Raw genomic sequence first — 22,251 nt, 5'->3', positions numbered from 1 at the left:
TTTTGGTGCGAAATGTTCATGTCTTTTGGCAATGCGCGTTCCCATTTTTAGTACTATCCTATTCAGTGCAAAAACTGCGCATGGTGAAACCAGCAAAAGTACATGCACATTTTGGGGAAATAAGCCTGTACAAAGCCTAACTGACATTGGAAATCAATATAGAAGTGTTTTAGTGGCCCTAATATAAGTATTTTGGGTTTTTATATTGTGTCAAATGGCTGTTATATGCATATTTGTATAATTGTGGAAAAATGATAAAAATATATTTTTTTAGATAATAATTGCTGCAGTTAAATTGGGGGTACATTATAATGGGTGCAATTTAAAAAAAAAAAAAAAAAATACACTTGGTACCGCCACCTGCAATGTTTAAAACATCTGTCCCATCCATACAACCCCCCAAAATACCTCACCCAGTACTTTAAACACATTTTCAAACACTTTTTACATTTTGACCTCAAAAATGACATGTCATTATTAGGGGGAATTAAGTTAAATATTTTTTTTTTGCCTAATTAGTCATTATGGCCATTTCATATGGGTTCTGAACCAATTCCCCACATTTTTAGCCAAAAATAGCAATTTTGCATAAGTTTTCACCTGCTCTAAGATGGTGAAAACTTTTGCCGTTTTTTGTCGATGGAGTTTTCGCACATGCAAATACTTCGGCATAGGAGTGCACGATACGCAGTTTTGTGCAAAAAAGTTTGCACCTACGAACACTTTTTGCGGCTACTTGAATCCGGCCCTATATATTTAATCCATATTATAAACTCCAGGGTTTCTAAAGCAATTCTACTTTCACTTGACGCTAAAAAAGCGTTTGATAGGATCTCCTGGAGTTTCTCCATTGTTTCGGCATAACAGGAGATTTCCTGAATGGTGTTATAGCTCTCTATACCAATTTTTCTTCTAGAGTTTCCATAAGTGCTATCCCTTCCGATAGGTTTTATATATCGAATGGCATCAGACAAGGCTGCCCGTTGTCCCTCCTGATCTTGGCCCTGGCCTCTCATATTAGACTGGATACAAACACCCAAGAAGTGCTCCAAATTGCTCTATTTGCTGAAAACATTTTGTTGACAGTCTCTCAGCCAAGTATCTCCCTGCCCAATCTTTACAGTCTTATGCACCATTATAGAATGATATCCGGTTATAAAACTACTCTAAGTTGGAGGCCATGCTTTCACATGTCTACCCTCAGGATGCTAAATCCCCTGAGTCTCATTACAATTTCTAGCGGCAACGCAAAAAGATAAAATATATTGGCATCTTCCTGACGTTTCTGACCTGTTGTTATACAGTACCAGAAAATTTCTCCAAACTTTTCTATCATCTTCATATGTCTCTGAATTCTTTTAAGCGGCTTATTAATTTGTGGCTGGGTAGGATTATAGCTGTCAAAATGAATATCATCTCCAAATGGCTGTATTTTTGCCAGACCCTCCCAGTTGCAGTCCCACCTCTCTTTTGTCCATTTCATTTGGAAAAGTACATCCCCGACATTATCCTCTAACATTCTTAAGAAACCCATCTCCAGGAGAGAAGGAGTTCCTGCACTTAAATTATACTATCTAGCTGATCTAGCTGCACATTTTTCTCAGGTTGCCTCTTCATACTACTCATCAGGGACATCTTCTTGGCTAGATATAAATTCTAACTTTATAAAATACCCAGATCTATCCTCCTTATGGGGCTTACATGAGAAGCACATACCTCCCTCCTCTAAATTACCCCCAACCCATAGATTCTTTCTGAAACTATGGAATTTATATTCTGTTAAATTACATATTATGTCTCATGTGTCCCTGCTTGCCACCATTTGGAATAACCCTAGTTTTCCTATGGGATTGTCCTTAAGTCTTCTGAGTAATTGGATAAAAGCAAATCTTAAATTGCCTACTGATTTCTGTAAATGAGGCCAGTGACTACCGGTCTCAGACCTCCAGCTAAAATCCCCTACCTACACTCTCAACCCATTTGAATACTTTCAAATAAGACACATCCTAATCTCCCTCCCACAAAACCTGTTCCTTCATGATCTTACTCCTTTCGGAAAACTATATAGAAACCACCCTATGTTCAAAGGCGTGATGTCTCAAGTTTCTGGTATTTTCCTCGACACTGCTCTCACCAAGTAAAACTATCATGAAATAGCATTGGAGAAAGAATTCTTCCCCTCCCCTAATGAGATTGGACGTAACTAAAAGCTCAATTTCCACCCAACTCAATGAAACATCCTATAAGTTATATTATCGTTGTTATTATACCCCTGTGAGCTTACCCAAATGTTCACTTCTGCCTTGTCCATTTGCTGGAGAAACTGCAGCCTCCATGGTACCTTGGCCTACATTTAGTGAACTTGCCCTGTAATTGCCCCTACTGGATAGCAGTTCATGGCCTCCTGAATTGCCTATTTGAATCCCCAATACCAAAATATCCATGGGTCTTTCTTTTATGCTACCCTCCCCAAGTTCTCAGCAAATATTCTGTAAAATGTACTTCCCATATATTAGTCACTGCACAAAGCCTTACTGCAAAAAAATGGAGAGATCTGCTCCCCCAATTCCTTTCAAGCCCATAAAAAAGATCCATCAAGTTCTGGCTATAGGTAAGAAAATTACCTATTACCTGCATGACAGGGGCCACATGTCTGCTCAGGGATGCCTGGCTCTCTCTCCCTGACTCTACTCACTGCTCCCTAATTTACCAGTCTGACCCATGAACGATGCAACGTCGTAGCATGGCACCCCATCCTCAATATTATCTCCATCCATGCACAGCACTCCCTTCAGAATTTCTACATTATATCATATATGCTTCTCCTACCTGCCAGTGCTCTACATAGTGCCAAACACTGGAGAAAACAAGATTATATATATATATATATATATATATATATATATATATGAGTAATGTGCATACGTTTTAGGCAGGTGTGGAAAAAATGCAGCAAAGTGAGAATGCTTTCAAAAATAGAAGTGTTGATATTTATTTTTATCAATTAACAAAATGCAAAGTGAATGAACAGAAGAGAACTCTAAATCAAATCAATATCTAATGTTACCACCCTCTGCCTTCAAAACAGCATCAATTCTTCTACAGTAGGTACACTTGCACACAGTTTTAGAAGGAACTCAGCAGGGAGGTTGTTCCAAACATCCTCGAGAACTAACTACAGCTCTTCTGTGGATGTAGGCTTGCTCAAATTCTTCTGTCTCTTCATATAATCCGAGACAAACTCGATGATGTTGAGATCAGAGCTCTGTGGGGGCCATATCATCACTTCCAGGACTCCTGGTTCTTCTTTACGCTGAAGATCATTTTTAATGAAATTGGCTGTAAGTTTGGGGTCATTGTCCTGCTGCAGAATAAATTTGGAGCCAATCACACGCCTCCCTGATTATATTGCATGATGGATAAGTACCTGCCTGTATTTCTCAGCATTGAGGACACCATCAATCCTGACCAAATTCCAAACTCCATTTGCTGAAATGCAGCCCCAAACTTGCAAGGAACCTTCACCATGCATCACTGTTGCCTGCAGACACTATTGTATTGCTCTCCAGCCCTTCGGCGCACAAACTACATTTCTGTTACAGGCAAATATTTAAAATTTTGACTCATTAGTCCAGAGCACCTGCTGACATTTTTCTGCACCCAGGTCCCTATGTGTTCGTGCAGCGTTGAGTCGTTTGGCTTTGTTTCCATGTCGAATGTATGGCTTTTTGGCCGCAATTCTTCCATGAAGACCACTTCTGGACAGAATTCTCTGAACAATAGATGGGTGTACCTGGGTCCCACTGGTTTCTGCCAGTTCTGAACTGATGGCACTGCTGGATGGGATGGGTATGAAATACTGGTTGGTCAATAGCCGCTGGTTCAAATCTCGATGCTGGAACCCTGCACAGTCAAGATCCCAACAGGGGTGGTAAGTATGCTATCCCTCCCCCCCTAACCCTGTCTTAGTGTTGCCTAACCCTAACTTTCCCTTCCTGCACCCTAACCTTCCCAGGGGGTGCCTAATCCTAACCTCCCCATGGTGCCTAACCCCCCCTACTCGCAGCCTAACCCTAACCTGCCCAGGGATGCTTAACAATAATGTCTCCCTGGGGGTGCCTAAACCTAACCCCTCCATCCCCGTGGACTGTGTGGGACAGTGTGCTACTTACCTCCATCCGGACATTCGGCATTCCTTTGTTCGGGATGCCAACGCCTGTATCCTGATGTCATTTGGGATAGCGGCGACGGCATTTTGACGGCAGCCAGGATTCCGGCGTCAATATATTGACGGCCGGTATCCATCCACCTGCATTTTAACTACATCCCCTGCTGGATATCTTCCGGTTTTGAAGGGAAGTAAGCTTGATATGTCTTCCATCTGATGCACTAAGTTTCCTTGGCCAACCACTGTGTTTACGGTCCTCAATGTTGCCCGTTTCTTTGTGCTTCTTCAAAAGAGCTTGAACAGCACATCTTGAAACCCCAGTCTACTTTGAAATATTTGCCTGGGAGAAACCTTGTTGATGCAGTATAACTACCATGTGTCTTGTTGCTGTGCCCAGACTGACCTGTGACATGAAACTGTCTTCCACAATCTATTTCAGTTAATAACTGTGTTTCAACCTTCATATGAAAATGATGATCATTATCACCTGTTTGGTATGATTGGTTAATCATACACCTGACTATAATCCCACAAAATCCCTGACTTTGTGCAAGTGTACCTAGAAGAATTGATGCTGTTTTGAAGAGGTGTTGTGTTTCACCTGAACTGCCCACATTCATTAGTAGTGGAGGTGTGGAATTCCAGGTTTTCACATTTACACAGACCCAGCTGGAATAATCCCTGGAGCACAGGAAGAGTTTAAAACTCTCACACACCTGATTCTCCTTGCTCCTGATGCCGGACAAACTGGCCAGGCGATAGGTCGGGGTGGTGGTTACCATTAGGGTGCAAGGACCTGGAAGGTCCACAGATATTGTAACTGCAGAATGTTAAGCACAAGGAGTGCTGGGACATTTACTTTTATGTTTATTTGCTTATTTTCTGTTATATGCCTTTGTGTATCCAAGCCTATGCAAAGGTGCAGTGTCTGCTGCCATTAAAAAGACACTGCTTCACAGAGTACCTGCCTGTCTGGAGTCCTAATTTCAACACCCTGTGTTACATTTGGGGGCTCGTATGGGGAACTGCATTGCTGTCTCACAGCGCAATCGCTAGACGCCTATGGCATAGGAAAGGATCTGACAAAGACAGAATGTTCGGTATATGTGAGTATGGGTGGAGAAACAGAAAAAATGCAGTTACATTAAGCACACTGTAATTTGCTGTACACTGTAAGGAAAAGCTGTTTTTTTGTGTACTGAAAAAAAAAGTTACTTTGTTTTATTTACTAAGGTGCTTAAGGCATATAACAAATGCTGATTTGTGTGTTTACCAGCTAGTGTTCATGCTGTCTAATTAAGTTCACCTGTTGACTGAACAAAGGCAGAGCTCACATACTTAATTAAGCATTGCATAAAGAGAAAAAACAGTGTTCTGTTTAACCCCTGCATTGCTGAAGAAAAAAAGCAGTGTTTTCTTTTTCTGGGTTAATCTTGAATAACAATTGTTTTGCTGAAAGAAAGAGATATATTTATTTGCGTAAACTGGTTTGTTATCTAAAAGCACCTACACTTGTACACACACCTCCCACTATAAAAAATGAGGAGGTTTTCATACTGTAGTAAATTTGCTAGCCTCCCATCAAAAGACAGAGGAGCAAATGTTACAATAAGTGACCCAATCAGTGGGCACAGCAAATGCTGCAGGGCATCTGAAGAAAATGTCTGCTTCAGATGACCCGAAGGCATATTTGTTAATATTTGAGGGGGTTGCATAGTGTTTAAAGTGGCCAGCAGATACTTGGGCTGATAGACTTGCCCACTATCTCACTGGTGAAAGCCTATGCTGATTTACCCTCTGCTGATGCAGAGAAATATGACCTAGTCAAAAGTAAGATTCTGGCCAGGTCAGGTCTCACTCCTTCTGGGATAGTGCAACACTTCCACAAATGGGCCCTACTACCAAGGAACTCTATTTGGAAGCAGGTTGCAGAACTCGCCAGACAGGGGCGAAGTTGGCTCCAGCCAGAGGACTGCACTGCCATTCACATTGTAGAGACGGTAGTTATTGACCAGTGTATAGGAACCCTAGGGCAGAATATGCAGTGCTGGGTCATACATGTTGATCCTCAGAATTTAGAGGAATTATCTACAGTGTTGGAACAGTATGAGACCGCAGGAAATATGACAAAGATGCCATAAAAGAAACCATGGAATGATTGACCCATTAAGATGGCACCCCATTGGCCTTTGACCCCGACTGTCACCCCTCCTCAAGGAAACGCCGCTGGAGATAACAGGGTCATTTACTATGAGTGCAGAGAGCCAGGTCATATAAGGCTGGACTGTCCCAGAAAAACAGAGCCTATAGAGTGTGGGGTTTCTACTACGGATGCTATGTACCCTGCTTTTTGCATGATGGTACCCCTGGATTCTAGACCCCCATTAATGATGGAAACTGTGTTACTGGATGGCCGAGAACTCCCAGCTATTATAGACTCAGGGAGTGAGCTAACCCTGATCTCATAGGCTGTCCTGCCCAGGGCAGTAGAAAATGTGCCATGGTTAGTTGAAGTACTCTGCATTCATGGATCCACAGAAAACTTCTTCCGGGTGCGAGTTTGCCTCACCATAAAGGGGCGCACTTATGAGGTGGTCACAGCGGTTGGTCCTAAGCTCCCCTATACTATCATATTGGGACACAATTTCCCAGGATTTGTTGAGCTCGTAGAGGAACCACAGAGACAACGCCAATGTAAAGTCTCCAAGGCCCTACTTCAGAAAAAGGAGAAGAGTGGAAAAGCACGGCCAGTTCTCTTTGGAGAAGGAAAGTCTGACTCACCAATATTATGTGAGGATATCCCCAGTCTGGATTGGGATATGCTGCTGGCTGACATAGACCTGCAAAGGTTTGCCCGAGATCAACAAAACAATGCTGCTTTCTGGAATGTCTTGGCTAGGGTCATAGAAGTTAATGGTGTGATAAAAATTGCCTACCCACCGGAGGGCACTCTATATATTGTCCTTAAACTGATCTACTATATAGAGTCAAAGTGGAGCAAGGGAAGAAGATTGAGCGTGGATGCACAGGGTACATATACCACTAGTGTTGCAAGCTGCTCATACCCATCTTTGGGGAGGTCAACTTGGAGAAGAGAAAACACTGTAACGTATTCTGCCCCGATTCTTTTGGCCAGAAATCACGGCTGAAATAAAAAGATACTGTTGACGTTGTCCCGTGTTCCTTCCAGACCAGCCCAAGGCCTCATTTGAAAGCACTACTAGTGGCAATGCCTATTGTTGGAGTACCATTTGATTGCATTGCAATAGATCTCATCGGTCCACTGGAAAAATCCAAGCGGGGTAACCATTATGTTCTGGTGATCTTGGATTACGCTACCTGCTATCCAGAAGCGATACCCTTGCGGATAAAACAACTACTATTGCCAGGGAGTTGATGCTCCTCTTTTCTCGCCTCGGGTTCCCTAAAGAAATCCTTACAGATCAGGGGACTCCATTTATGTCCCAAGTAATGGCAGAACTGTGTAAGAAGTTGGGAATAGTACTATTGCATAACTCAGTATACCACCCACAGACGGATGGGTTGATGAAAAGATTTAACAGGACCTTAAAGTCTATGATAAGCCGGGCTGTCCTGGATAATAAACGGGAGTGGAATGAAGTACTCCCTTACCTCATGTTTGCCATACGTGAGGTACCCCAATCCTCAACCGGGTTTAGTTTTTTTGAGCTCCTCTTTGGAAGGAAACCAAGAGGCATCCTTGACATCCTAAAGGAAGGCTGGGAACAGCAGAAAATATAGGAACCGAATGTTGTGGAGTTCATTAGAAAATTATATGAACGGCTGTATAAAATAGGGCCCATTGTCCTTATAGAGGCCCAAGCTCGTCAGAAACGAGCCTATGATACAACAGCTAAATTCAGAAAGTTTCATACAGGGGACAAAGTTCTAGTGTTGGTGCCTACACAAGAAAGAAAATTGTTTGCCCATTGGCATGGACACTACGAAGTGGTGGAACCTGTAGGACCAGTAAATGACCATGTCAGAGAAAACATAGAGAAAACTCAGCGTCAGTTCAAAGAACGCATGGCCCTACATAGGATGGCTATATGACAAGCCATAGAAAATGGTACTAGTGAGCAGCCAGTGGCTCGCCACTGTGCTCAATTAAAGCATGGAGTTGCTTCAATTAGGGTTATTATAATAGATCATGTGCCCCCATTGAGCAGAGGTGGTAATAGATATAAAATATTAAACAGAAAGTTAGTAGGTGGATTTTCACCCTCAATACCATCTCGCCTAAAGGGTTACATGAAACCTTAGGATTGATATGTTTTTTGTAATCATGCCAGGTTAAAATATTTTGAGTAATGTACTCTTCAATGTTCTAGTTGTTTGGTTGTGCTCTAAATTCAGGTGCGGATAAGTTGAGAGGTTTTAACGTTACTACAGTGTTATGCAGTTTGTTTTAATACTTCGGTGGTTGATCGCTATAACCACTCATGTTTTTATGTTTCTGTTGTTTTGCAGTATTGTATCATTACTACTAGCTGCTTAGCAGCCTGATGTCGCTGTTATACTCACAAGCAGACGCCTGCTGATGATGTCATGTGCTCCGTGACGTGGATGTCGGGTGCGCGATTTGGGCGGTCAGACGCCGGCATGCTGCAGGTGAGTAATGTATTGTTTGATTATTATGGCTATAAATGTGTGCATTGTATGTTGTTATTAGATCTATTGCTGTCCCTGACGAAGGGGGAGGCACCAGAACGTTGGACCATTTAAAGGACATTTATATTGCTGTTACTAAGCCTATTGAGTGTCGTCTTTCTTTGCTGATTGATATATATATATATATATATATATATATAATGTAATGAATGTCCGGCACTCCAAAAGAATAAATACAACAACTGGCCCAGGTGCCTGTCCTGAGATGCTCTCAAATATAGCCAAAAATCTGTGGGACGGCACTCCGGAATGGATAATAAATCACAATACCCCTTGTGGTTGTCAACCACAAGGGGTATTGTGATTTATTATCCATTCCAGAGTGCCGCCCCACAGATTTTTGGCTCTATATATATATATATATATATATATATATATATATATATATATTCATATATATATGGGACATACTGTACCACATAGCAAGTATATGTATAATGAAACACCTGTTCTGCATAGGGAAGCAGCTGGTAAACTAGAGGGTGGGCACATCCAAAAGCTCACAAAACAATAGTCACAAAACAAGAAATAGTGAACTGGCTCTGCAAAAACCCTTCTTTTTTCTAGGGTAATCCTGAATAGATGGTGCAGTCCTCTCACACTTTATCACAGACTGAAACGACCACACTTGCATAGTAATCCTGTCACATGTGCATCTTAAAGTATCTTTATAAAACAAGGAAACAGGGAAATCTCAGGATAAGGTGAATGTAGAAATTGGACTTACATCTGCGTTCTCTCACACATTCCCATAAAGGTATCTTTCAATAGAGACGGTCATGAAGGTGGAAGGGAGACGATCTTAATTTTCCAAAGTCAGGTAAAACTGAAGAAAAAATCTGCATCACCAACAAGTCCAACACAGGGTGTAAAGGGTCCCAGCCTATTCCACCAGTCTGCAGATCTGGAAAACAGGGGTCAACAAACACCCATGGTGACGCTGTGTAGATGAATATAGAAGGAGCGCGGTCTGTGGTAAGTCCGGCGATCTGCAGACTGATGGAATAGGTTGGGACCCTTTACACCCTGTGTTGGACTTGTCGGTGATGCAGATTTTTTCTTTTGTTTTACCTGACTTTTCATTAAATACTGCTTGCTTGGAAATTAAGATCGTCTCCCTTCCACCTTCATGACCGCCTCTATATGAAAGACATCTTTATGGGAATGTGTGAGAGAACGCAGATGTAAGTCCAATTTCTACATTCACCTTATCCTGAGATTTCTCTGTCTTATAAAGATGCCTTGAGATGCACATGTGACAGGATTACTATGGAAGTGTGGTCGTTTCAGTCTGTGATAAAGTGTGAGAGGACTGCACCATCTACTCAGGATTACCCTAGAATAAAGAAGGGTTTTTGCAGCGCTGGTTCACTATTTCTTGTTTTGTGAATACTGCACCACAGACCACATAGACAAAGCAAATGCATACGGTACATGAAAACTAAAAGTATGGGGGAACTGAACTTAAGACAATGTACAGTCTATAACTGCATTTTTGCTTTTTAAGCTGACTGTACTGGATACAATTAGGATATATGACTTCTAATATCTGTATCAAAGCAATTAAAAGCACTTGCTCGAGATGCACAGTTAGCAAAAGGGACATGTGAGTAGTCATTTGTAAGTCTACACCCACACATGTAGTTCATTCGGCCTTTGGAGAATATGCTTAACTTCACAGCAATCATAATGTAAATTATTTCTGTCTCAAGAAGTCCTGTACTGTATTACTGTTACCTAGTGGATGTTTTTGGTCTTTGTAGGTCACCTCATGTAACCTGTCTGCCCTGTATACAGGAATCACTAGCTGATATTTACAGGACAGAACTTGTATAGATGAAGATACAAATCTACATATAAAATATAATCCTATGACTGGATTTTACAACACAGGAGTCTATAGACACAGAGCAATTGGCGCCTTCATTGGGAAAGGGGGTAGATGTGTAGAGCCAGAGATGGCATAAGACAGGAGGAGAGAGAGTCAGAGTCAGGGGGGAAAAAGGCAATGCAGCTAGTGACCCAGAAAATGATGGCTCTATGATACAAATCATATGTAAGTATAGAACATAACTCTCCTTTATAATGGAGAATAGTGTATTTTTATATTCCTGTGTTATTAGTCTCAAAATGATGATGTATTGAAAGCAGATTTTACATCATACACTTCATACACAGACTCCCTTCGGGCAGACCACATCTTTTATAACGAGTCCCGTTGTCCAACAACCACCTTTTAAAACATTTCACTTGAACTAAAATTGTGTTGAAGAGAAAATAGAGGAGTAAATGTATTATCCTGCAAATTGCAGGCATCGGCAGGATCTCAGCAAGTCTGACCGATGTTTTAAAGCGGCAATCATTTACAAAAATAATTCCCTTTAAAACATTGTCCAGATTCACTGTGATGTCGCAGATGCCTGCAAATCTCAAGCTATTACATCTACCCCTTAGTATAATTGTGCCTATTTTGTAACACTGATATGTTTGCAGGACTGCATTGCAAGAGAATAGAAATATTCAGTGGTTTAAGCACCATCAAAAATAAAAGAATGTTAACTTACTATGTGAAGTTGTAAGTAGTCTCCCAAACCAGAAGCACTGTCCACTCGAAGTAACACTGCATCCTTCTGCTGTGTAGTGAAACCCACTGCAAGTCGGTCAGCTCTTGTACTTGGTCGGTCATTGGGGGGCCAGGTGTATGTGATGAGAGCACCTCCTTTCCCAAATATATATGTGGTACCAGCTAAAAGAAAGAGAGGGAAGATGCTGAGATTGCAGCAGCCTCTAAGGAAAAATTATTTGCATTAGACATTAATTTAAATGTTAAAAAAGAATATTGACGTGAAATCAAACAGCATAGGGAGAAGCTGCAGTAACAAACACAACCAAGCGAAGCTAGAGACATAGGGACATATATAATAACATGGTGTAAAGAGCAATGATGCTTACCAATAGAAACAAACCAGATAAATAGACTAATGATACAAATGAAAGCTAGTATCTGATTGGTTTGGACATGTGTTCTATAATTTTTTGTCTGAGGTTAGAGGAACAAAAAGCCTTTGGGAACATTTGTGCGATCACGGAATACACCAACTCAGTAAGCCAAGTGTAGTAGCAATAGCATGCAATTTGCAGCAAGAACCAAGACCAGGCCGATTTTGCCTTAAAAATTGCAGCTTTAAATTTCCCATCTAAATCATCAATTTCTCTGCCAATTTCCGCAAATCGTAGGCGATTACATTTGGCCCAATATGTCCAGTGTACACAATATAAATGTCAAACAGCAGTAAAGGAAAGTTTAGTAACAGACAAAAAGAACAAAGCTTATGTAAGTGGGAAAGTAAATGATGTTTTGTGCAGAAATACAAATGAATGGAAATAGATAGCTTTGCCAAACAGAGCACTACCCAGCAATGTGTGGTCTAAGCAGTGCCACCTGCTGGCCAGATGTGTTACAGTCGCATTGTTATTATTAAGAAAACCTGAACAGTTATTTCAATATCAGAAGAGGTCAAAATTATAATGGTCCTTCTGTTCACAATTCCTATCACTTACATTTAATGCACATACAGTACAATACGATTACACTGCTCTCATTACACAGCCAGCACTAAGCAATGTATTTTTTACCACTGCTTTCATCACAATAAATGCATGTCACTCCTCTATGTGTTCTATGCTAGTTCCCACTTACTATAATTCACTTCAAAAGGAAACATAACAATTATTATATAATCCTTTCATTTCTTTCATTTGGTAGATTATTTTTCTTAAGAAAAAAATTATATTTAAAAGCGGAATCGTTGGAACAATTATAACAAGCATATATGAGTCACAACAGGAGAGAAACTATTACGTTTCTCTAATCATGATTTCCTGAGCTAGCCTCTTCAAATAAAGCACATTAGTCTAATTATGAACAATCCAGAACGGTTACACATTTTAGTACAGGCCTGAAATTGTGCTGCATGATATTGCTGATAGTCACATGTAGACAGTTATGACATGTAGCTTCATACAACACACTATACTGTAGCTTGTACAAAGATACTGAATTTATGAAATGTATATCACCAGTGTAGCCAAAGGTGTATAGAGCCTGTTTCAAGATTCTATACTACACAGGGGGCGCCCATACAATTAGCTTTTTTTTTTTTTTACAAAACTAAAAATTAGAGGAAACAAACTTAATTAACCCTTTGCCTGGCACTAACGTATGAGATGCGACCACAGCCAGTAGTGCGTTACCTGACCGGGTCGCATCTCATACGTTAGTGCTGCTTCTCTGGATCCCTATCTGTAGTGGAGGAAATGCGTTCTGCACATGTGCAAAATGGATTTCCTTCTCCTGCTCAGACCCCCTTGGAGTGATGTGGCGGTCTGTGACCCAAATAAAACTTTTTTTTGACTTGGGGGGGAAGATATATATATATATAAAAAAATAAAATAATGTATAGTGACACATGGGGAGGGGGGTCTGGGGGCCCATGGTCACGGGGGGGGGGGGTAAGGGTGAGGGGGTGATAATATTGGGCAATGTTTTCAACTGAAGGGGCTATTTCTAATGGGGGTTTGGGAGGTGATTTTATAATGGGGGCATATGGACACCGAGGGGTTCAAAGCACCCCCTTGATATGTTTTTATTATATAAATATATTTTCAATACTGCATTTAAAACTTTATTAAATAAAAAAATTACAATTTCTGAGTAGTTTGTGGTAAAAAAAAATGAGTCAGTTAAGTGGTTACCAAACCAGACCAAATTCTTGTTTAATATGAACTACTCATGCTAGTAATGGAAGAATGCCTATGTGTTTTATGTGTAGTACTCAATATTTATCACTTGCTTTTTAGGGGTCCTTTTTACCAAATAAAATATGCGTGATAGTCCCTTAAACACCCATTTTGGGGGATACCTGCAAATAATAAGTATCCCCCGAGTCTACCATGGAGGGACCGCAGCAAAAATCTCCATATCTGCTGTGGTCTCTCCATTTCCGACAGCTGCCGCAGCCCCCGTCAGTCTCTATGGTGGTTGCGAAGCTGTCAGATTTACCAAGCTTCAGAATGCAAAGCATTTTGGAGTTTGGCCCTGGCAGGTAAAGTTATCTGAAGATGTCATTAGCTTGTTTTAGCCTATATGCTACATTTCGCAAAAATTACCAGGAGAGGGTTTCTCTGGAGTGTTCTCCGGCAGTGGCCAATGCATACAGTATGTGTGGTCAGCATGCACAGGAGACCCAGGGCCTGAATCAGACCCGCTCGCGAGCGCTGAGCGCTCGCAAGCGGATCGATGGTGGCCCAGTGCGCATGTGCACGACGGAGCCGGCTTCGTCGTGCGCATGCGCGAGACCTGGATAGCAACGGGCAAACCGTCACTCCGGGTCTCGTACCAAGGGGGGGCGTGCTGTCGGTGTTGAGTGACAGCACGCCCCCTTCGGTGGGCGGGCCAGGGGAGTGGCTGCCCAAACGGAGGCGTTCCCATGTGAACGCCTCCGTTTGGGGCCGGCCCCACTGACATCACGAGTGAGAGCCGAAATCTCTCTGGGGCTTGCGGCAACGAGACCCTACCACAAGGGTCTCGTCGCAAGCCCGATGGTCGCGATGGTCGACCATCGCGACCATCTTCCTGGCCGTACGCTATAGCTGTGGGCGGTCACCCACACCCATGAGGCTGCGCTGCTCCTCCAATCAGAGCTCAGCACATGCTCCTCTGACCCCTCTGCAGATTCATTACCCAGTAGTGCACTGCAGTGGTGAATCTGACTGCAGTGTGCTCCAGTCCCCTGCGTGTAGCTGACGGCTGGGTCAGTCACAGCCTTGATCACTGCCCGGCAAGCAGCTGCACTGTAACTACGCTAAACAAATTGCTCCGTAGGCCACGCCCTCCCGCAATAGCGGGCATGGCTACAAATCACCAGGGATTTCACCAAATCCCCGGCGGCCCTGTCTGAGCCTGTCTGTCGATGTCATGTCAGCAGGGATCTGCCCACCAATAACGGAAAAACTACTTAACTAAAGTAACTGAGAAAGACTCACTTCACAAATTGACAGTAACTGAGAAAGACTCACTTCATAAATTGGCATAAACAGTCTGAGGAAGTGGGCAGTGTGCCCGTGAAACTTTTACGCTAGAGTTTATGCTTACCCTATACTGAAGAGCCGTATGTGAAATGATGACCACCTTTCCGTATCACTGTATGATGAAATCCTAATATATTTAAGTCAAAGATGCATCTAAGATTTTATTGTTAGAACTGTGCCTTAAAGAGGTCTTTGGTTTCCTCTTCCTTTTGGGCAGCAAACACTAATGATTGATTGGATTGTTCCTACAGTGAGAGGGCACGAATCACTCCCTTCCAAAGCTACAGTAGTTGCAACAACTTGTTTGCAGCCTATTTTCATCAATAACCAGAATCACAGCTAATATTAGTGTCAACCTATGTATGAACTGAAGTGTGAAGCACATAGCACATACATAATGACTGTAATCACAATATACTGTATGTGCCTCACAGAAGCAGTTGTACTGGTATTAATAATTTATCCTGTTTGTTATATCTATGTTAAAGTGCAAAAATCTTTTTTTTAAAATTAGCAATTCGCTACTCCTTAAATAGGAGTATCATCTATAGAGATGAAGGAAGTTGTGTTGGCACTTTGCACAAATTAATGTTCCGGCAATACAAGTCATGTCCGCAACGTGTGTTTCATTTATGCATTTCACATAAATGATAGTCTAATAGAGTCAATGACCTTTATTCCAGGAGGAACAAAACTGGCAGAGGTAACCGTAGTCAAATTGGTAATCTAATGTGGCACGAGCATTCATTGTATACCCTGAATTCAGAAGAGCCGATGATGATGCCACATTTGCGTGCAGGTGTGTACCAGTGGCATATATCTCAGATTTACGTTAGGCATATGTCACATACACTTACGCCCATGCTTATTACCATTTATATTGTTTGCAAAATGTGTATTTGCTATTAGGTTTCAAAGGGGGATAAAAAAAACGTCTCTAATACATCAAATACAACTTTTCCATCTTGTGTATAGGAAAAAATAAATTATATGCACGTAAACAACTATATATAATCAATGCACAAACAAGGAAGTGAGAACCTAGTAGCACCAGTGGGGCATTCATCATTGATTCACTAGTGCTGGCGGCCACCATCACCAAGTACTTGTACCTGCCCTCAACCACCCGCATATAATACAGCTGTCATATATATGTGTTTGTGCATCATTCTGCATGTGCTTACAAGTGCGCAACAGGCCGTCACTATACTTGGACTATACTAGTACGCATCTTACATACCTCCGCCATCACATCTATTCAGATGTAAAGGGTGGGTGGGTTAAGTGACAGTATCATACCAATCTGCATTGGCGCTTATGCTTGAGGTTGGTTTTTGGGATTTGTGCAAAGCGATGTAATGCAAACTGACTGAGTTCTCACTGCATCAGCCCCAAAGTAACCTACAGTAAACACATATATATCCAATGGTTTACAACATATCCTACCATTGAGGCCTACGGATAGGAATGGTAAATATACCTAAATAAGCACTTTTACTTTGGGCCTATGAATTAATTAAAAACACCTTCTAATATCCCAAGCATTGACTGTTGTCCCATAAAAGGCCATTTTCAACAGTCTGTACTGCATATTGGGAACCAGGCAACCTCAAAAAAAGATTTTGGCACTCCTCTGGTTATGCAACTTTGTAATGTTGGTAAATTATGAAACATTAATTTAAGAAAACAGTGAATATTTGAGTAATGACATTGAAGACATTGATCAATTGAATTTAATTTTAAATGGTGTATTAAATTGTACTTGATAATAGTAATTCCTTTGCTTACGGTTATTAATTATTGCTTTTAGGAGCTGAAATAGATCTTATCACCCTGGAAAGGTATGTGCCAAAACATTAGGAAAGTTACAGCTATCACCTTACTAGAATATGCTTGCTGTGCTTATACGTACTTAAGAAAATAATCTTAAGGACTTCTTGACACTCTATTTGCTTAATTCATCTAAATCCGTAATCCCGCTAAAATGGAAGTCTTAGCATTCCCCACCAACAGTGACTATCATGTGATAAACATTTAGTTTGCAGCAAATCTAATTCTGAACACTCTAGTGACTACTTCATTTCCTCCTGACATGGGTATTTAGAAAGAAAACAATGCATTTCAGAGAGACTTTAGTTTTGAACCTGAATGACCCACACTTTTTACTACTGCATTGTTTAATCAGTGTCTCTACTATTATTCTCTTGTTGTATTGATCCCAATACAGAATACAGTGAAGGAGGGAGAGGAGAGTGAAACATTAAGAACCTGTAAAAAATGGGTTGTTTGATTTAAATGACATGTAAGAATGATTGTGTAGACTGACGGACACCAATGTGATCATCGGCCCATCACTTTTGGCAAGCATGTATTGTACTATTAGGATAAATGGCTCTTCCCACTCATATACAGTGGATTTAGGGCCTGATTCAAAGATGGATGCTGATGCAATCGCAACTGCGATCTCTCAAAGATCGCTATTGTGTAAATATGCTAATGACTCACCTGCCATCTAATGCTTAGAGACGCCCACTGAAAGCATCTCACATCCGCCGCTCATGCACAAAACCAGAAACATTAAACACAGATCAGGCGTCCATCAGCCTTCTGAGTAAGTCTAAGCTGCCGCAGAGGGCTCATCTGCCGCTCGTAAGAATGCAGTGGCTAGCTTATGCATGCCCAGAAAACAGTGTTTAAACGATACGACACGTCTGCGGTTTTTCTAATCACGACTGTTACTAAACGCTGACTACCTGTCACTCACCTTACGAGTGAATCATCTGTGCGAGATCGCAATCGCAATTCAGTCACTGCACAGTACGGCTTACACAAATGCGCAATGGTAAACAATTGCTCAATCTCTGAATCATGCCCTTGGCACATGTGTTATTTGCACCTAGTTACAGAACTCTGTTAGCATCATCACTAAGTGCACTAACATTTGCTTTTTCTTGTTCTTATCATGGTAACATTAATATATCATTTCCTTATTATTAGTTTGTATGAAGCTGCACATGCATATACTATTCTATTGCTCATACTGACGTCTGTCAGTGATGTATTTTACTAATCCTACTGCAATAGTATTACAAAGTGATGAGCCTGTGAGGTAGAATCAGAAGCTTATTGAAATCAATGATGCCCAGTGGAATGAGTAAAACATAAGAATGAAGTCCATAGTTTGTTAATATTATTGATCACTGCTTGCCATCTAAGCAACAACAAATACATATGAAGTATTGTAGCTTCCACCTCCTTCCCACTGCTTGAGATTATCACTTATCCAGAGAGCACCTAGCACATTTATATAGCTTCTTTATTAAATACACATTACTGGCTTTCCTTCCGCCCCCACATCCTTTGCTTCATCCAGCTGTGGGAACACTGTAAACAGATGTTGCAAGTCATCTTAGAGATCACAGTCTGAGGAGTGAGTGGGTGAACATAAATTAACCTCTCTTTTACCACTAATATCAGAATGTCAAACAACTGCACAGCACGCTTCATCTCTGTTTAGAGAATTATCAATTAAGCAGATATTCCTGGCACAACACTGCAGTTTGTCTCTCACCATATCATGCAGTGTCACTTCTGCAGTGTTACTGTACATTAATCTATACTGTGTTGATCACCTAAGCTGCAATATGGGCTTTAGGGCTAGTAAATCAACCTGCAAGAGTCAATGGGTGGGACATGACTACAGCTGGAAGCTTAGATCTGAAAATGTTGGTTGGTTGGTCGAGGCAATGCATACACTGTCAGATGGGGCCGACCAATAATTGTATCGATCGGACATGTTGGAAGATTTCTCATGCCCAACTGTCCGATCATCGTTTATCGGTCACATTCATACACTATGCAATTATCGGCGAATTTGTTTGATAATTGCAATATGTATGCCTGACAGTAGTGAAGTAGTGAATAGGATGAAATCCAGACACAGGTAAGTTCTTACTGTACATTTCTTTTCCTACTGCTACTAGGGATGAGTGGGTTCGGATTTCTGAAATCCGAACCCCACCGAGCCCCCCCCATCCGAGCCAGATCCGAGTCAGGTTCGAGTTTTCCCGCCTGACTCGGATCTGAAATCATCATCCCGTTGTCGGATTTTCGCGGGTTTTGGATTCAATAAAAGGTCCCCGCGTCGGCGCCATTTTTCACTCTGGCTGTGGACAGTGAAGAGGGAGGGTGGGTGGGAGTTGTGCTGCTGTTGTCCATAGGGGCTGTGTCCACTCCACAGTCCATAGGGGCTGGCTGGACTGTGTTGTATAGTATCCATTAAAGGCTGTAGTCCTAAAGGGGTGCTGTAGTGTTGCCCTGGGTGTGCTCTGTCCATCAGTGGTGCTCCCCCAAGTGCAAAAAAAAATATTTTTCTGTTTGTGTGCGCTGTAGCCGCACGTGCATTAACAAAGTAGCGCCAAGCATGCGCCTGTGTCATAAGTAAAGGGCCGGCTGGCTTGTCTGTTAAAGGGTGGTGTAACCCCCAGAGTGCGCTCCAAAAAAAAAATATATATATTTTTCTGTGTTTGTGACTTGTGTGCACTGTAGCCGCATGTGCATCAACAATGTAGCGCCAAGCGTGTGCCTGCGTCTTAACTAAAGGGCCGACTGGTGGGTCTGTTGAAGGGTGGTGTAACCCCCAAAGTGCGCTCCAAAAAAAAAATATATATATTTTTCTGTTTGTAACTTGTGTGTGCTGTAGTCGCACGTGCATCAACAAAGTAGCGCCAAGCGTGCACCTGTGTCATAAGTAAAGGGCTGGCTGGCTCATCTGTTGATGGGTGGTGTAACCCCCAAAGTGCGCTCCAAAAAAAAAAAAATCTTTTTCTGTGTTTGTGTGCGCCTTAGCCACACGTGCATCAATATCACATAAATGGAGGACAAAAATTTGTCCGATAAAAATAAAATAGGTAAAGATCAAGAACCACTTCCTCCTAGTGCTGAAGCTGCTGCCACTAGTCATGACATAGATGATGAAATGCCATCAACGTTGTCTGCCAAGGCCAATGCCCAATGTCATAGTAGAGAGCATAGAAAATCCCAAATGGCAAAGTTCAGGAAAATGACCTTAAAAAATAAATTTAAATAATCTGAGGAGAAACGTAAACTTGCCAATATGCCATTTACGACACGGAGTGCCAAGGAACGGCTAAGGTCCTCCCCTATGTTCATAACTAGTGGTTTAGCTTCACATGATGATGGAAGCCCTCCTCCCGCTACAAAAATCAAACGATTTAAGCTGGTAAAAGCACAGCAAAGAACTGTACTTTCTAATTCTAAAAAGTTATCACAAATCCCCATGGAGAGTCCAAGTGTGGCGACGGTTGCGATGCCTGACCTTCCCAACACTGGACGGGAAGAGATGGCTCCTTCCACCATTTGCACTCCCCCTGCAAGTGCTGAAAGGAGCACCCACAGTCCACTTGCTGATATTCAAATTGAAGATGTCACTGTTGAAGTACAACAGGATGAGGATATTGGTGTAACTGGCGCTGAGGAGGAAGTTGACGAGGAGGATTCTGATGGTGAGGTGGTTTGTTTAAATCAGGCACCGGGGGAGACAGTTGTTGTCCGTGGGATGAAAAAGCCCATCACAGCCATGCCTGGGCAGAAGACCAAACATTCCACCTCTTTGGTCTGGAAATATTTATATCCAAATCTGGACAACAACTGTCTTGTCATATGTACCATATGTAAAGGTGGAATAAGTAGGGGTAGGGACGTTAACCACCTAGGAACATCCTCCCTTATACGTCACCTGCAGCGCATTCATAAAAAGTTACTGTCAAGTTCAGAAACTGTGGCTAAGACCGTAAGCAGTCCAGGGACACCTAAATCCCTTTGTCCTGTTGTATCCAAGCGCCTGCAAACCACACCGTCAACTCCCTCCTCGTCAATTTCCTCCTCAGTCAGGATCGGAAGTAGTCCTGCAGGCCATGTCACTGGCATGACTGACTCTCCTATCCGGGATTCCTCGGAAGGATCCTGCATTGCTACGCCTACTGCCGCCGCTGCTGCTGTTGCTGCTGGGAGTCCTTCATCATCCCAGAGAGAAAGTAGGAACACCAATACTTCTTTTACTAAGCAATTGACCCTCCAACAGTCCTTAGCGAGGAGGATGAAGTACGACAGCAGTCGTCCTGAAGCAAAGCGGATAACTGAGGCCTTGACAGCTATGTTGGTGTTAGACGTGCGTCCGGTATCCGCCATTAGTGCAGTGGGATTTAGACAATTGATGGAGGTAGTGTGTCCCCGGTACCAAATCCCATCTAGATCCACTTCACTAGGCAGGCGATACCGAGAATGTACAGAGACATCAGAAAAAGTGTCCTCAGTGTCCTAAAAATGCAGTTGTACCCAATGTCCACTTAACCACGGACATGTGGACAAGTGGAACAGGGCAAACTTTGGATTGTGACAGCCCACTGGGTAGATGTATCGCCTTATGCAGCAACAACAGCAGCGTCACCAGTAGCAGCATCTCAGAAACGCCAGCTCATTCGCAGGCTAAGCTGTGTATCACCGGTTTCAGTAAGAGGCACACCGCCGACAACCTCTTAGAGAAACTGAGGGAAATCATCGCCCAATGGCTTACCCCACTGAGACTCTCCTGGGGATTTGTGATATCTGACAATGCCACCAATATTGTGCGGCCATTACATCTGGGCAAATTCCAGCACGTCCCATTTTTTTTCTCACACAATAAGGGCCTCATTCAGAGGCGGTCGGAGGATGCAAGCAGTCGCTCAGAAACTGGGCGGCCACTTGCATCCTGACCGCCCACCTCTGTCGCGGTCGTTAACCCACAGCCTAACACCCACAGCTCTAACAACCGCTCCGGTGATGGTCGCAACATCGCGACCATCGGGGCTTACGATGAGACCCTAGGGTAGGGTCTCCCTTGTCGTAAGCCCCGGAGAGCTTCTGGCTCTGTCAGAGCCGGAAGCTCTCCACTGACATCACTAGTGATGTCAGTGGGGCCGCCCCCAAATGGTAGGCGTTCCCATGGGAACGCCCCCGTTTCGGCTGCCACCCCCCCGGCCCGCCTTCCAAACGGGGCGAGCTGTCAATCAACATCGACAGCTCGCCCCCTTTGGATCGAGACCCGCTACGAATGTCGCTGTCGGACGTAGCGGGTCTCACGCATGCGCACGACGGCGCCGGCGCCGTCATGTGCATGCTCTGTGGGGGGCCATTGACCCAGTCCGAGCGCATCGGCGCTAACGACCGGGTCTGAATGACCCCCTAAATGTGGTGGTGCAGAATTTTCTGAAAAACGTCGGGCGTGCAGGAGACACTTT

General features: G+C 42.7%; 1 protein-coding gene across 5 annotated transcripts in view; it reads right to left on the bottom strand.

The window, feature by feature from the left end:
* The window catches only part of NRXN2 (neurexin 2), an 899,334-nt gene that overhangs the window by 189,707 nt on the left and 687,376 nt on the right, over positions 1–22,251 (bottom strand). For all 5 annotated transcript variants that reach the window (XM_088442540.1, XM_088442541.1, XM_088442544.1 and 2 more), the window contains one exon: positions 11,425–11,606. In XM_088442540.1, the coding sequence (XP_088298666.1) occupies positions 11,425–11,606 (182 nt within the window). The remainder of the gene's footprint in view (positions 1–11,424; positions 11,607–22,251) is intronic.

Source organism: Taudactylus pleione, unplaced genomic scaffold (assembly GCF_031769625.1).
Source record: "Taudactylus pleione unplaced genomic scaffold, aTauple2 ptg000313l, whole genome shotgun sequence".
Taxonomy (NCBI): Eukaryota; Metazoa; Chordata; class Amphibia; order Anura; family Myobatrachidae; genus Taudactylus; species Taudactylus pleione.
Note: the sequence above shows the minus strand (reverse complement) of the source record. Positions and strands in the feature narration are given on the sequence as shown.